Below are 16,837 nucleotides of genomic sequence, written 5' to 3'. Positions count from 1 at the left end.
TGCTGGAAGCATCTAACATCTGAACCCCAATTACTCAAGATTGGGGGGTACAGGTGAACAAAATTAAAGCTGCAAATGAGGGACACCTGTGGCTAACACCCCTTAAAATGTCATCGCTAAGGCATCGTCAGAACATAAAGAACTCTGCCCATCAAAAAAAATCTACCCTGTTACGTTAGAAGCCTCCAGCTTCTAATGTAACAGGAGGATACGTTAGAAGCTGGAGGCTTCTAGGGGCATAGTTCAGTGTTTAATTTATTTCAAAGTAGGCCTACACATGCACACTTGTAACAGGTAAAATTAAAAAAATATTAAAACTTTTAAAAGTTTATAAACTGTGTTATGTTTTATGTTATGTTTTGCGGCTCCAGACTATTTTTCTTTAGTGGAAGAGGAGGCAAAATGGCTCTTTTGATAGTAAAGGTTGCTGACCCCTGACCTAGGCCAAGTAAATTATTCCTTATAGTGAAAATGTATTTTGCTAATGAACAGCCTAAACTCTTTTGGTAAATGAATCCTATTGTACAACAAGCATTTTGAGATGTTATTAGGTATCAGCCCCTTATGTTAACCAAGAATAATCTGTTTTGTGCCTGAAATTGAACCTAAAGTTTTTACATTGGCTTTAAGAAGATTATTTATAGTCATTGTCCTTTAATGGTATTTTAAAAACTAATAAAAATATTTATTGTGTACAAACTAAGCACTAAAAATATTTTGAGACATAACCAAAATTAATCAACATTATAAACTGGGAAAACTCTGTAGGAAACTCACTCAAAAGTTCCTTTACAATTAAAAAAAAAAAAACAACATGTCTATGTTTTATCATTTACAAAGAGAAAAGATGCCCTTGTTCTGTAACCATAATGGACAATAAAGACCACCACCTGGCGGCTGAATTATAGGATAGAAAGCTGAACACTTGGAAAAAGGATTGGCCTTGAATTATAGGTGCACCACAGACAGACTACAAGGTGCTTGCAATTACCACAAGGCATCTGCCCACCGTTATATTAGACCATTTTTAGGCCAGGTCAAGTTTGTCAGTCTGAGCCCTAATAATGGCTTCAACTTTGTTTTCTTTTTTTTTTGGAGTTTGCAGGTTCTCCCCGTGTCTGCATGGGTTTCCTCCGGGTACTCCGGTTTCCTCCCACATCCCAAAAACATGAAGTTAGGTTAATTGGCTTCTCCCTAACAATTGACCTTAGACTATAATAATCACATATGACTATGGTAGGGACATTAGATTGTGAGCTCTCTTGAGGGACAATTAGTGACACGACTATGGACAGCGCTGCGTAATATGATGGCGCTATATAAATACTGTATAATAATAATAATAATAATAACTTCTTAGGAAACTTAGATCTCACAACAGCCATACATCTAAATAAGTACACACACACTATAGCAAGACTCCACACTACTAAAGCGGCTTGAAGACACACAAATCAGCTACACCAATGGCCAATATCTATTCTATGGAGAGGAGAACAAGTGGGTGCAATCCTGCTATGTCTATAGGAAACACTGGCAGTCCATCACTCAGGAACCCAGCAGCATGAATCATTGATTAACACAGGGTGCAGTAGGTGAAAAGCTTAATGAAAAAGCTACAAGATTTATATTAAATAATTCATGAACTATTTGTAATCAGGGATATAAAGAGGAAATAAACTGAAAACAGCAAAAAACAAACAAAAATACATTTACCTTTAATCCCACAGTGCAGTCCGATCCCTCTGGGGGTGTCCTGCTTCAGGTCTCGCATAGTCCTGGAGCCAGTGCTCGTGGCGACGCCATCTTCTGCTCTTCTTCCTGGTTCTTCATCCTACGTCACCCAACCCAGGCGCGAGATCGGGTGACGTAGGATAAAAACAATTTGCTGATGTCACTCTGCATGCATGGGATCGGCAAATTTTTCTGTTTGAGCCAAAAGGCTCCTTCTGCACATGTCCCGTGATGCTCGAGCATGTGCAGAAGGAGCACCCAAGGGCCTCCCGGAATGCCTGACATAGGTATCCTGGGAGTCTTTGCGCTCACATTCATTCACGATCGAGAATTAGGGGCAGTGCAGCACCCTTTATTTAAAAAAAGTGTGTTGCACTTAAAAAAACAGAATTTTTACTTCACATAAATGGGTCCTTTTATGTAAAGTAAAATGTCTGAGTTTAGGTATGCTTTAAGGGGTTTACCTCCCCCCTGAAAACTGAAATTTACAGTCTTACCTTGCCACACTGGTTACATCTTGCAGGCAGGACTCCTGAACCTGTGTGCTCGCAGACTATTAGAATATTTACCAAGGTGAGGGTGCTTAGGACAGTCATTTGGAAGTCTGAGGATCCAAGCACTGGCACCATCTGAGAGTGGAAGTGTCACCGTGCAGTTTGTAAACAGTGTGCTGGCCCAAGAGAGTATCATTGCTTTTACATCATCAGTCACACTGCTCTCATACAAGCTGTCTGCTATCCACCACAGGAGAAACCAAGCAGTGCTGATGACAAATCTGACAATTTGCACAAATACACAAAAACATTCAGGGTAGTCAGGGGGGATAAAGGTGCGGGTGCAGATAGGGTATAGGGGGATAAGGTCAGGGGGTGGGGGGAATGGTAGAGACACAGGTCGGGGGGGGATAAGGGTGCAGGCACAGTCAAATAGATACATTTCCTCCATAGTTTCATCATTTACCATGGATTGTCAGACAGGTGGGGTGACATTGTGCTCTCTACCAATGCCCAGGTATAAGCACCATGCATAGCTATCAGTCTTCCAGCTTTATTGACATTTTGTCTGGGAAGGTTACATTGGGCAATCTATGTAATCCATACTGCAGTCAGTCTATATAAAGTGATAACCTGGCTGCCATGTTTTATATTTCCTCCATATTCAGTCATTCCTCCCCCTGCAGGACAATACACAAACTTGCAGGAAGGAATCTCCCAGGTCTGGCTGGGAGATCTCCGCTCCCATCTATCACACCCAATACAAATCACACCACCAATCGGCTCATCAGTCCCCCGGCTTTACAAAGATAAACCAAGTTCCTATACGTCCCGGTCAATGAAATACAATGCCTGAGCCTCAACCGGCTTCACAAATCATCTATTAACCACAAGCGCCACATTAAAAACCCGCCATGATCAAAATATAAACCAATCTCACCTCCATCTTCACCACCGGCTGTTAGCTCCTTTTTATAAGCACACTTCTCCGCCTCCACCAAGATGGCGGAAGGTCAGCTTCCGGTAAAACACAGAACGTCATAATGACATATTGCGAGATCTCGGCCAATACAGTCGCACGGTTGTCATGTGATATAATAGTAACGCAATGAGAGGTAGCTCTGAGTTCAGTGTAGTAACCAATAGATGAGGACTTCCAGGGACATCCAAGAGGACGAGTGCTAACCAGATCGTCTCCTCTTTCACCATAGAGAAGAGGTGCAGCGGGCAGAGAGACTACACCCTGTGATCATCTGTGTGTTGGTGTGCTCAGTCATGTCGTACGCTTACTTGTTCAAATATATTATCATCGGGGACACAGGTGCGGAGCTCTGCCGGGTCTCAGGGCAATGACTGCTGGAATGTTGTGCTGCATGTGTCTGTGTAGATGTCAAGTTGTAGTGTATTGTGTACAAAGAGCCCTTATTATGAATGTGATTCCCTGGGGTGAATAAGTCTGCGTATCCTCCATAGCTCCTGCCTGTCATTATTTCTCTGTAATCAGGTGGTATGGATAATAAAAGCAGAGTGTTATGAGAGAAACATGGAGGCTGCTATTACATGAAGGCTGTGGAAGAGGATCACTAATAGCTCCATTATCCCCCCTAATAATGATGATTGGGGTCAGGGAAACCACAACTTGTAGTGTACATTAATGTTTCACAAACCTTTCCTAAAGGAGATCAGGCAGGTTGGTAATTCACATGGCTGACATTCACCTGTCAGGTGTATGCCAGGTGAATCTGAAAGATTGAACCACACCATAAGTAATTACTAGTAAATATCTCCTGTCTGCCTAATAGAAGTAAGCAGGGGCGGAGCTTCTGGTGGTCAGGGGTGGGATTTCTGATCATCAGGGAGGGGCCTCCAGCATTACAGATATAGACTGTCATTGCCCCGGCCCTGTCTTTACAAGCCCCACCTCCTACATCCTTCCTGCCATCACTATTGTGTGCAACTGCCAGGGTGGACTGGAGGGGCAGTTTGGGGGTGAAACAACTTCATTGTGTCCTTGATGTGTAGCAAATGAGTGTAAGCTGCTTCTGGCCATGATCTGTAGAATAATGTTTTATCAGGAAGGAGTAAGTCAGGGTTCTCCCCAGGCCCTTTTAGCTGGGCGTACCACCCAGCACTTTTCAGCACCCACCTGGCTGTTTTTGGGTGGTTACTAAAGAGTTTGGTCACAATAAAGGGGCTGCCACCCACCTACAATTTCTTCCCACCCGGCTTAAAAAAATTTCTGGATTGAGCACTGTAAGTGTATATGAAAAAGAAACATATCTTCTAATGAAAATGATTAATGTGATTGGTGGAAAATGTTTGTTTTTCCTAATGTGACCAGTGATCTTTTCATACATATAATGGACCTTTGTGTCATTCCACTGACAAGTGATCATTTAGTCCTGGAATTTCTAGTTGTTGGCTCCTTTATAACATTGGGGGCTCCAGTGACGGGAGGGCAGTGCCATAGTCTATATCTCACCCATTGGTATTGGTCTCCTCCACTGTTCTCCAGAACCTATTGCTGAACTTCTGAAAATGCCTCTAACTTTATTACTTTCTGACTAATCGATCTGTTAAGGTTGCAGGAAAAGTAAACCTACATTTAAATAATAGAATTTTTGACAAGAACAGAGAGGTTCAGAAAATCCTCAGGACACAGTTCTAATCCTGTTTGGGCTTCCACATTATTTACCTTTCTGTGCTTTTTATTTTCTTTGATTGGATTCATCTTTATCTGAATGGGCTTACTACTCATCTACTTGGATGACTTCTGACCCTAAAAGCATTAAAAATTGGCCCCTTTGTTATTCAGCCCAGCAGTTACCTGCTGTCCCTGCACCCCCACCATCGCTACATTTGTCGCGTGTAATCTTGAAACTACAGGTTCAACTGCTATCCTACTTTATTGTGATATATGATCTCTGCCAATCATTCCTGAGGAAGCAGCTAAAATTGCTGCGAAACACGTCAAATGAACACCCCCCCACTGTACAATCAATTTGTGAGAGATTTTCCTGATGTATTGCTTCAAGAGTTACTGATAATATTGTGATTTATGGACCATAGCTATATTAATGCTGATCTGTTTTTTATTGCAACACATTGTCTTAAAATGGTTGAAATAAAATGTTCTTATTTTATTTTATACCTAAGTGAGCCCTTGAAAGTCCTGCTTTTCTGAACCTCTTTGTTCTTGTTCTTCTAAAATAATACTTGATTTTTGGGATGTGGCTTTTTGTTCTTATCGAATTGATTGTTTAAATAATTTGGGGCCAATACCTTGATTCTGGTTTAAATAAGGGTAATATTCCAGATAGTTGAAGCATATTACTGCTGTAATTTTGCTTACACCTACCTGATAACTGGAAGGCCATTGAGGAATTCCTTTTTTCTTTCTATATTGTACAAAAGATGTCATTGGACCTCATCTAGGATGACTCTTTCATGATAGCTTTGTTTCAGCAATGCATTTCTGGACAACCCTTAAGATTCTGTACTAATCATGCCTTCCCTTTATTTATAGAGTTATAATTCAGGGATCAAGGCAGTGCTTCTCCACCATGTAGAATAGGCAGCACTTTATCTTCTTTCACATTTACTTTACTAGGTGACCTAAATGCATGTAGTTTTACCAGGGGTTATCTCGTTATATTTCATCACTTCTGAACTTTCTTTGAGGAGCACTTTTTCCGTGAGCTATAACAAATCTGTGCAGGGTTTATGTTAACATCGATGAATTTTGAGCAGTAAAACCGACTGCAAAAATGGCTAGTCAGAACTTCAAGCTCTAAATATACCCAGGCAAGAATTTATTTTGGAATGATGCAGTGTAATTGTTTAACAATTTTGTTGTGTATGGATGTAGAATGAGGTCTCTGTTTATCTTTTAGGAATATGTATTACTAATAGACTGAGCTTGGTTGACTTCAGAATGTTTTTAAAGATGGTGTGTGATCCCTGGTGCTGTAATAGATTGCTGGAGAAGCATTAGAAGTGTATGTATCTGTACCCATACACACAAAGATATTTTCATTTATTGTAACCGATCTTTGAACGTTTATGGTTCTGATGGCATGTACACAAACTTGTTTTGTATTTACAGTCTTGATACTAATACTGATTTGTAATATGTCCTGTGTGTGAATTTTTTATGCATCTGTATTTTATTTGTTGTGTCTTTTATTTGTAGGGGTTGGAAAATCATGCCTTCTACTTCAATTTACAGATAAGAGGTTTCAGCCTGTTCATGATCTCACTATAGGTAAATGCTTTCACAGACTTCATATTTTATGCCATTTATTTTCAGCTTTTGTATTCGTATTTTACATATATCACTGTTGTTTCCCGTAATAATGATCAAAATGTTTTACTGTCCTACTGTTCATACTTATTTATAACTGCTTGTGGGGCTGTGATATGTAAAATATATCCACAGGGTCCTGTATGACCATCTCTACAAATCTTAAATCCAGCTATTATTATTATTATATAGTATTTATATGGCGCCAATATATTATGCAGCACTGTACAAAGTCCATAGTCATGTTCCTAGCTGTCTCTCATAGGCGCTCACAATCTAATGTCCCTACCATAGTCATATGTCATTATCACAGTCTAAGGTCAATTAAAAAAAATTCATGTTTTTGGAATATGAGAGGAAACCGGAGAAAACCTCCCCAAACATGGGGAAAACTTGCAGACTCCATGCAGATAATGTCATGGCTGAAATTCGAACCTGGCTCCTAGTGCTGCAAGGCTGGCGTGCTAAGCTAAATGTCCTACACTTCCCTAACATCCAAATCTTTCTTCAGTTGTGTCTCACACCTCCCCTCCCAGAAACTACAACTTTCAGTAATGAAGACAATGCTGTCAATCCAGAAAGCATTGGGCAGTAATGGCTGCGTGCAGATTGACCATATATACTTGTGTACATTTGCTATGGCATTCATATCATCCCACTTTAGTGCAAAGAGGCATAGCCTTTATGAGAGTGGCAACTCTGCTTTTAGCTCAAGAGCAGTCAGTCATTGTTGCCACTTCACTAGAGAAACTGCATTTGGTAGGCTTTATTGGTAGACCAAAAAATTTGTGCCACTTTGCCAGGGTATAAGGTAAAAAGTACTTTACAATAAAGAATTATCTGCCCTCCATTCAACTCCTAAATTATAAATACAGGATTTATATAGCGCCAACATATTACCCAGCGCTGTACATTAAATAGGGAAGTCCATTGATTTCTATTCAGGATCTGTCCCAAAAATTATTTGTGATAGCATGTCCCCTATGTGTCTTCATTATATTAAACTGTGCCTACACTTAATTGTAATCTGCTCCAATGCCTAACAGTGATAATAATCTGCATCTTTTATTCTTTATAATAATTAGAATAATCTGATCCCGCGGCTATTATAATACTAATATTCTGCTGTTGTATATTATAATAGTAATGATCCACACCCATAATTATAATAATATGCCACAATACCTCAATAAAATAATCTGTTCCTATATTTCAGTTTACAAATACTGTGTCCTATGAGTTTTTATTATAGTAGCACATTTATTGATAATAATCTTACTCCATACTTTCTTTCTGTAAATATGTATTTACAGATGTTTTATGCCTTTAATTAGTGTATTTCAATAATTATATCAGGTCAATACAGAGTGGTATAATAATAGTATGGGGTACAGAATTAGTTAGGCCTATTTTTAATAGTAACTCTTAAGCAACCAAAAACTAAATTTATCCGGAATCTACCAATCCCTTTAGTGCCAGAAAACAGGGAGTTTACTGTATTTAGATTATTTTCATAAAATAAATATTATATGTAATTTCCTGTTATCTAAAACAGCCCAAGTTTTGTGTATTTATTTAAAAAAAAAGTAGATAATTAAATCTGAAACTGTTAGCCAGACTTCCTTGTGCTCTTGTGAATAGTTTGTTAGATTGTACCCATAGAGTGAGGCCACATGTTTGGTTATCAAAGGGTAATATTCAAAGTTCACATTGATTTGTATTTAGAGAATGCACAGTCTACATTATTATTTATAAATAGGTCAGCCATTTTACACACACACACACACACGTTTGTATAGTATACATAACAAATTCAATGTTAAACCATTTTGTTATCTCATCTATACCAGTGGTTCCCTATGGACCAATTTATTTCTAGAAACAATAACCCAGAAGGTTTTTGTGAAAGAAGAAGGCTACACTTTCATTAAAACAGTAATTCCTCTATTACATGAGAGAAACATAAAATAACAATATATTGGTACTAACCATACTAAAATATTTCTCATGTAATTTTTTTCCTTCCAGGGGTTGAGTTTGGTGCAAGAATGATAAATATAGATGGGAAACCCATAAAGCTGCAGATATGGGACACGGTAAGATTAGTCACTAGTTGTTTGGTTAATGTACAGAAAAGATCTAAAAATAACCCCCAAAAAAGTTTCATTTCTTGTATGAATAGAAAACTTTTATTTTAATGGTATCTATGTTTTGAATGTGTTTTTCTTTGTTCATCCCACAGTAGTATATCCTTTTAAATGGACCTATCAATGCCCCAGTCCGAGCTTTGCCAAGCTATACCCTGAAGTCATATAAAGTTTAGGCAACAAAATGCCAACCTTTTCTTTAGAAACCACTACTACAGGAAGTGATGATTGTCCGTCACATAACCTAATGCATGTTAATAAATATATTCCTTTAGGGAAGAATAAAGTAGGCATCAGGCTCATAAAGTCGTTTGATTGATTTTTGAATTGCATTGACATATTTTAGCTTCTGTTTGATTTGTTGTTTAGTTTTAAGTTAAGTAGGTAAGAGTTGGATTCTCTTTAATTCTACCTTTTTATTTTTCCTGGCGACCATTGTCACCAAGATAGAATATGAGGGGAAACTTAACATTTTGAGTTGTCCACAGAGCAATCGTGGGAACCCCTATTTCCAGTAGAATTAAATGGGATAAAATGTTGGTTACTTTAGAGAGATTTCCACTAATTCCCAGTTGTGTCTTCAAAACAGCAAGTGAGGGGAAATCTCCCAGTTTGGGTATAAACAGTAAATCCTGTCCTGAGGGTTTTTTTTAATCCCTTCTCTGCGTTGTGCAAGGCAAAAATAAATGGTTTTGGTTGTAAATACAATTTAATTAAAAGAGCGTCTGTTGACCCCCCTGCAATGTCCTGATAGTACCTGTTGATCTTTCAAGAAAAATCCACTTCAAGGCCCCCATTTATTAAAGTTCTCCAAGGCTGGAGAGAATATCCATTACAGGTTTGCTGGATTACCCAGCTTCACTGATGAAAGTGTATTCTCTCCAGCCTTGGAGAACTTTAATAAATCAGGGCCCATATATCATCCTTTGATTCTTTACTGCTCCAATTCAAAGTAGAATTTCCTGTTTAATGCAGGCTGTTCCAGCTTGCTCTAAATTAGGATGGATTTGTTTAATATAAAATATTGCCTGTGTTATAATAACTATGCTGTGATTGTTATAGTTTATCATTTCATCTTTTATTTTGCTCAGGCTGGACAGGAGAGTTTCCGTTCTATAACCAGGTCATATTACAGAGGTGCTGCCGGGGCACTCCTTGTATATGATATTACTAGGTAAGATAAAACAACGAGACTGTCCTTTGTAACTTTGGCACTACTCTGTGTTTGGGGTCATATTCTGTTTGTGCTCTTTTTCATTTACATTAGCCCAAACTTTTAGGGCAACACGCATTATGTGCAGTTTATTTTGAATATTACCCAATGCACCCGTTGAAAGCACCATTCCATTTCCTGCCTTACCTCATCCCACATTTCCTCTATCCCTGCTTCAGTATTCAGTTTATAATTACCAGCAGGAGAATTAGGGGGTTCAAGGGAACCTTACTCCAATCCCACGGAGAATTTTACCCAACAATGCCGTCTATTATCAAACGCATATCTTCTTGTGCCATACATCTTCCCTTACATGCCCTTTTAAGATAGTGGAATGTTCCAGAGGAGGAGAAGGTTGGCTTAGGACAATGTTTGACAATCTTATTAATATCATCTACCTCTTTAGGCTTCTTTAATAAAGTATCCCCCACAGTCATAAACAGAAATTCCTCTAACTCACTGTCATCGTCTGAGGTGGGTGTTTGTCCCTTAGGTAGTTTTACAACATATTTAGGAGGGAGTTTACCTGACCCGGTTTCCATCGGGGCATTCTCTTTGACCAAGACTATTTTTGGTATTTGGGGTTGAAAAGAAGCTACCACCGCCCGCCCCCCCAGCACCCTCCTCAGGTATCACATCATCCGCCTGACTGCTCTGATCAGGGGGCGGCATAGATCCACCCTGCTGCACCACTTGTTACAGTCCTAAAGATGATGATGACACGGGTGGAGGGGCGGCAGCAGGGGTCATAGTAATAGATCAAGATCATCTTTAGACAATGAGGGATACAACTTAGGAAAGGATCCCAAATATGGAGGGGGAGGCTTTTGGGGTGAGCTTTTAACATCCTTTTCTAATTCATGTTTCTTCCTACTTCCCTCCTGATTTTCCTTCACTGGCTTTTTAACCTTCTTATTTGGTCTATTGTACCAGTAAGGTGCATATCTCAACCAATTTTTCCCCCCTGATTTCATATCTTTCATATCCCACTGAGGGTCTGGCCCGTAGTATGGGTATACCTCAGTATCTCCTAAACATAAACCCTTAACCATGTCCATATGAAATGAATCATTAGCACCGTCTCGTGGGAAGGGATTTACACTTCCCATGCTCTCAGTCCATCCTGCCATGTTGTCCACCCAAGGATTTATCAGATAATAGTCTGTTCCACATACCCGAGCAACATAATCCTTACATGTTTCTCCTACCTCAGGGGGAGGCATTTTTGTCTTATTCTGACCCATTTTTGAAGATATCCTCCCTTTATGAGGGACCGACCAAGACAGAGAACACAGTTATTGTGTGCTGTTAGTGTTCACTTTATCTATCGGTTCTAGTAACCGATAGCTTATGTGTCTTAGGAGTAGCCTCAATTATTCAAAGTTTCAGGCTCATTCCTGTAGTCCTGGACTCATAGTGTTGTTAAATAGGATAAAACACTAGGGGTGTCTCTAACTACCCCAGGCTCATAACCTGTTCTGGGTTTATAATATTACCTAGTTAGGATGAGAAAAGATCTTAGAATAGTATGTACTCTGTCTCGGCAGGTCACAGCAAGGAGGAACCCTAAAATTTTCAAACAGTGGAATAACCTTCCCGATGGCTTGCCCAACAACTCCTGAATCAAGTCCAACTACATACAAATTTAGTTTATAGAGCTTTTGTGGTTTAGTATACCTACGGGGACTCTCCCTAGTGGCAGACCATAAGTGTAAGTTATAACCTGATTGCACTATAGCTCTAATAATATCCGTTCCCATATCCCCCTCCCTCCTTTCTAATAATAATCCTACACAACAATTAACACGTAACATGCTACACAACAATTAGCATGTAATATGACATAGGCACCCAACTCGGTGTCACCGTGCTTTCACCTGTCTCGTGTCAACGATCAATAAGACCTAGCCGAGGAGGTGGTGTGTCTTACACCTTGTTGACAAAACCTTCAATGACCCTGGTCCGTACACTTACCACCCGGACACTTGTGTCATACAAACAATATATCTTATACTTGTACACAATAAAGGAGAGAAAGCAAAGAAGAAAAACGAGACCATGTGACTTAAACAACAGCTGCTATATTCACAAAGACTGAGGCAGACAACAGCAAAAGTGAATCTGATCATAAGAGAAACGGATGTGTTTAACGTCACAATTCAAAAATGTGCTATAATGATTCTTCCCTAAAGAATTCAAAATGCACTATACTGACTCTTCCTTAAAGAATCCCTAGTAGACGTGAATACAGGTCTACATGTGAGGACTTATACAATTAGTCCTATAACGATGCCTATCTTTCCTAAAGATAGTTAATCTAACCTTTCATGTCTTTATCTCCCCTTATGGATTCAAGATAGAAGCAACAGAAATTATTCGGAAAGAAGCGAGAAAGTTCCCAACCCGATAGGGAGGAATTCCCGTACTTACCGAACTCTGTGTGCTCTATCCAGGACAACGAGCCCCCAGCTGAAAGGTTCTTGGCTCTATTCCTCTCTCATCTCAATCCATCCCAGTGTCTCTCATTGTATCAGAACAGGCGCGCCCGGGAAGACTACTCAATGACGCATACACTCATATGGTATCAAGCAACCTTCAACTTTATTGTAACAAACATCTAGTTTATATATCATAACAAAAATATCACAGAATACTAGTATACTTGTTCTAAAACAAAACTGCCTAGCTACATATTTCAGACACATACAAGACACACTGTTATTCATTAATTGTCAACATTATCTGAGGTTAGCTGATGTTAGCAAGGACTCTTATTTGGCAGCTAGCAAGGACACTTATTTGGCAGCAAACAAGGAATACGTCTATCTCTTATAACTAAAAACTAGAATGAGAAACAAATGAGTGTCTCAGGCCCTTTCACCTGTAAACACCACTTCTGTACTATCTTACTTTGCAGTATGCTGCATTAAGGAAAACGCAGCATGAACATTTTTTTGATATTGCCCAGCAAATTCAAATGTATTGTGTGTCACTACATACAGCAGTGAGAATGTACTCTTATCTTATATAATGAGATAAGATATTTATGACTGAAAAGAAAGAAGGAAAACTGCAGAAATCAGTACCAGTAAAAGGAATGATGATTGAAAGAATACTTAAGGTGCGTACACACTTCCAATTTTTATCGTTCCAATCGAACGACGAACGATCGATTGGGCAAAAAATCGTTCGTAAAAAAGTAACCAACGACGCCGACGAACGAGGAAAGTCGCTGGAAACGAACGACCGGACCGACGGATCGGATTGGACGACGATCGTTGAACATCGTTCGTGTGTACGGTCGTTCGTTGATCGTCCATGTTCAGAGCATGCGTGATGAACGAACGTCCATTCACTTTCCTGTCGTGCACATAGTTCCTCTATCGCTCAAACGATCGTATCTATTGTGTGTACAATATCTACGAACGATCGTGTCGTTAACTCTATGTGCAGGATCGGTGCTATACGATCGTTCGTATATATCGTGCAGGAACGTTCGTCGTTCGTTTTCCAACGATAATAATTGGAAGTGTGTACGTAGCTTTAGAGTTCCTGGTCTTGCTTGATGTGTCTTATCTGAGATTACAGTTCAATTTCAGGGTCACTGACCATCCCACACAATGACCTGGCAGCACTTTCTAATGACCCTATATTTCATTTGGAGTGAGATACATGAGCTGCACATTGTTACACAGTGTCCTGTTAATAAATGATGAACATATTGATAGTAAACTTTGTAGGTGTATCAGGTAATTTCCATCCATGAGAGGTCATGTATGTTTTTGAAATGAAATAAACACGTTAACCAGATTACAAATAACTTCTTTGTAAAAACGTGTTCATCACCAAAAGAGTTATGAAATATCTAAAAAGAAAATGTGTACTGAAACACCTGGCTCAAAGTATCATCTGCTTGGGCTAACAGGTGCAAATAAATAGGCAGGGCCAGTTTACAGAATGCGATGCCATACTTTTTGTATTACACCAGGAGGTAATCCCTTTCCTAATAATCTCAGAGTGCATTATTTATTAAAACTCTGTTAGACTAGACTTTCCGTCTGCAAGAGTAAATGAGATATCAGTCAATTACTTCTGATCAAATAGAAGATGACTGACTTGAGCCTAATGTTGGTATATCCTTGATATGAAATGTGGCTGCATTGTTCCAGTCAGAGCTTACGTAGGGTTGTTATCACCTTTTCTGTCATAAGACCAAGTTTAAACTTGGCAAGTAGTTGCTTAGGTCCAAACTTTGCATGTTGATTGCAAGTACCGGGTGTCATGTGGCAGCTTAGGAAAGTGAATATAAGTAACTGTGTCATTTATGGGCAATGTGAGAGAATCTCTTTAACAGTTTTTTTTTTTTGCAAGCTGAAATAAGATCTGTTTAAACCACCTTCTGTCATTTTTACATTTCTTAAGGAGGAAGCTCATTTAATGAAGCCTTGAGAAACAAGAATAAAATATGGGAACATCTGTTTCACAAATGATATTTGTTTTCCAGACGAGAGACATTTAGTCACTTAACATCATGGTTAGAAGATGCGCGGCAACACTCTAGTAGCAATATGGTAATCATTTTAATTGGGAACAAAAGGTGAGATTTCTGTTGCTAAATTCCTTCTCTTCTATTGCAGGAATATATACATGCTCATTTTCTTACTAACAACCTCTGATTTAAAAAAGGCCAATTTTTGAATATAAACTACTGCCATGAATCAGGTTAATATTTAAGGGTTAGTGAACCCCAAGCTTACAGTTCTGCTTGCTAAGTGCTAAAAAGTTTAGTCTTCTGCTGTCCCCTCCAGTGGAGGGATCTCTACTTTTTAGGAAGAATCTGCCACATATGAGCCTTAGAGTATAAATCTGGCTCTCCGCTCTTTGATGAATTTGATTTATTCTTGTGTAGCATTTCTTCTTCGGGATTGCTATTTTTTCTTTTCTTTCCTAAAATTTAAGAGCACAGGTTATAGGCTGTAGGGCCATCTTACCCTCATGTACTACCTTATTAACATTTATTGATAGACTAACCCTCTTCAAGCAGTGTGCACAAAATCAGTCTACATGCAGGGACCTAACAGTCTGACACAGTGTTTATATGTCTTCACACACACCAATCTGAGGTAGGGATGCATTGTTACATAACTGAAGAGTGTAGTCCTTCCCTGTCCCATAATATAAAATCCAGAGGGTTGATGCAATATCTGCTAAACCTTCATTGCACTTGCATAGCCAGTCTTTTTTCTTCATTGACCCTCTAGTAATAAGAACTAGATGGACAGTTGTAGCCAAGTTAGTAAATTTGATGAAACCTTTATGCCAAATGCACTTGACATGCTAAAATCTTTACAGTGTGTTCCATATATGAACATTTTTTCCCACTTCCTTAGTGATCTGGAGGGCCGTAGAGATGTCTCCAGGGAGGAAGGAGAAGCGTTTGCAAGAGAGCATGGCCTGATATTTATGGAAACGTCTGCCAAAACTGCAGCAAATGTGGAGGAGGTGAGATTGTGACATGGATGTCAATCATGAACATTTTACAAACGCAAGTTGGTTTTAGGCATACAATTCTTCTTTTGTTTCTAAGGCCTTTATTGGTACTGCCAAAGAAATTTACAAGAAAATTCAGCAGGGGCTCTTCGATGTAAACAATGAGGTATGGATCTAAAGTAAGCCATATTTTGGATGGCATTGTGTTGATCATGATACTAATATAATGGTATCCTTTATTTTTGTCTTTTCTCCAAAGGCTAATGGTATTAAGGTCGGACCACAGCAGACACTATTGGAGCCTCTTGGGGGAGCAAGACAAAGCCAGGCAGAAGGACGAGGGTCTTCTGGATGCTGTTAAGAAACACTATATTAGGTTATCTTTGAGGATAATGGGGTTCAGCCTTTGGCTCACTATATCCTTGCATCTCTTCCCTATTTTGATCCATTGTATTTCTCTTCAAATTTTAAGATTTGGCCCCTTAGGCTATTTTAATGCACATGAGGGAATAATGTTTTTTTCAAACATTAATTTTCTTGCTAAGTGTAGCAAGTATGGTAGTCTGCGTGATTGATAAATGCTACATTATAAACCGGTTGAAGAAGGAGAAAATTATGTTTACATTCCAGGGTGTTTCCATTTGATGTGTAACATTTTAAAGCTAATTTATCACCATGATTATTAAGTGCCATTATTATGTTTGATAGGAATGACTAGTTTCCTTATGTCCAGTTAACTAAACTACAGGCCATTGCATGGTGATAATTTTTCTGTAAAATGCATATAACTTACTGGAAACACAGCATGAGAATTCAAATTGCCTATAGCTAGTTGTCTTATTGTCGTTGTACTTGAATAGACACTAATTTTCAATTTTTGTTCTTTTCTGGATTTTTTTATTCTTCAAACTTCAAAATTGTTTTGTTTTTTATGCATTTTTAATGTAAATTTTGCATTGTATTTTAGCACTTTATTGCCTGTAGTTAGGTACCAGAGAATGCCATTATTTATTATTAATATTATTATTACTATTATCAACTTTTGGTGCCATTCATTGTGTTATAATAAATATTTTGTTTGCCATTAAATACTTACTTTTTTCAGCCTATTGCATTGTGCTGTCTCTCTGGCTTTTGTAAAAAGTAAAAACTGAGCTTTTTTGAAGTTGCATTATACTAATAGGTATGCATGTCAAAGCAACAGGTTCACTGTAGTTTACATTTTACTCCTCTTCCATTACAATAAGACCCTGGTATGAAAGCGAGTAAGCATTGTGTAAGTCTGGACCTGAATTGCTGAATTTTTACTGCAAACACAAAACACATAGGAATGCATATATATGTAAATATACTTACAACAGGGAAGGGTGTTACTTTTTTTTACATCTGTGATCAGGCAATGGACCACTCTAGAAATGACTTCATTCTTACCTGTTTGCTGGCAGTCATCCTATAA

The 16,837-nt window shown here is 38.7% G+C and overlaps 2 protein-coding genes across 2 annotated transcripts in view; one reads left to right on the top strand and one right to left on the bottom strand.

The window, feature by feature from the left end:
• Nucleotides 1-3,269, bottom strand: part of TOX4 (TOX high mobility group box family member 4) — a 14,395-nt gene extending 11,126 nt beyond the window's left edge. The window contains exon 1 of the mRNA XM_072415181.1: nt 3,169-3,269. Coding sequence (XP_072271282.1) covers nt 3,169-3,174 — 6 coding nt within the window. The 5' untranslated portion in view covers nt 3,175-3,269. The remainder of the gene's footprint in view (nt 1-3,168) is intronic.
• A 102-nt stretch (nt 3,270-3,371) lies between these two features.
• Nucleotides 3,372-16,491, top strand: RAB2B (RAB2B, member RAS oncogene family). The gene is made up of 8 exons (XM_072415183.1): nt 3,372-3,549; nt 6,421-6,492; nt 8,560-8,627; nt 9,770-9,852; nt 14,396-14,488; nt 15,282-15,393; nt 15,479-15,547; nt 15,641-16,491. The coding sequence occupies exons 1-8, from the start codon at nt 3,504-3,506 to the stop codon at nt 15,740-15,742; spliced, it is 645 nt and encodes a 214-aa protein (XP_072271284.1). The 5' UTR covers nt 3,372-3,503; the 3' UTR covers nt 15,743-16,491.
• The last annotated feature ends 346 nt before the right edge of the window (nt 16,492-16,837 follow it).

The sequence above is a fragment of the Pyxicephalus adspersus genome, chromosome 6 (assembly GCF_032062135.1).
Source record: "Pyxicephalus adspersus chromosome 6, UCB_Pads_2.0, whole genome shotgun sequence".
Taxonomy (NCBI): domain Eukaryota; kingdom Metazoa; phylum Chordata; class Amphibia; order Anura; family Pyxicephalidae; genus Pyxicephalus; species Pyxicephalus adspersus.
The sequence above is the reverse complement of the archived record's forward strand: the minus strand, read 5'-3'. Positions and strand labels throughout refer to the sequence as shown.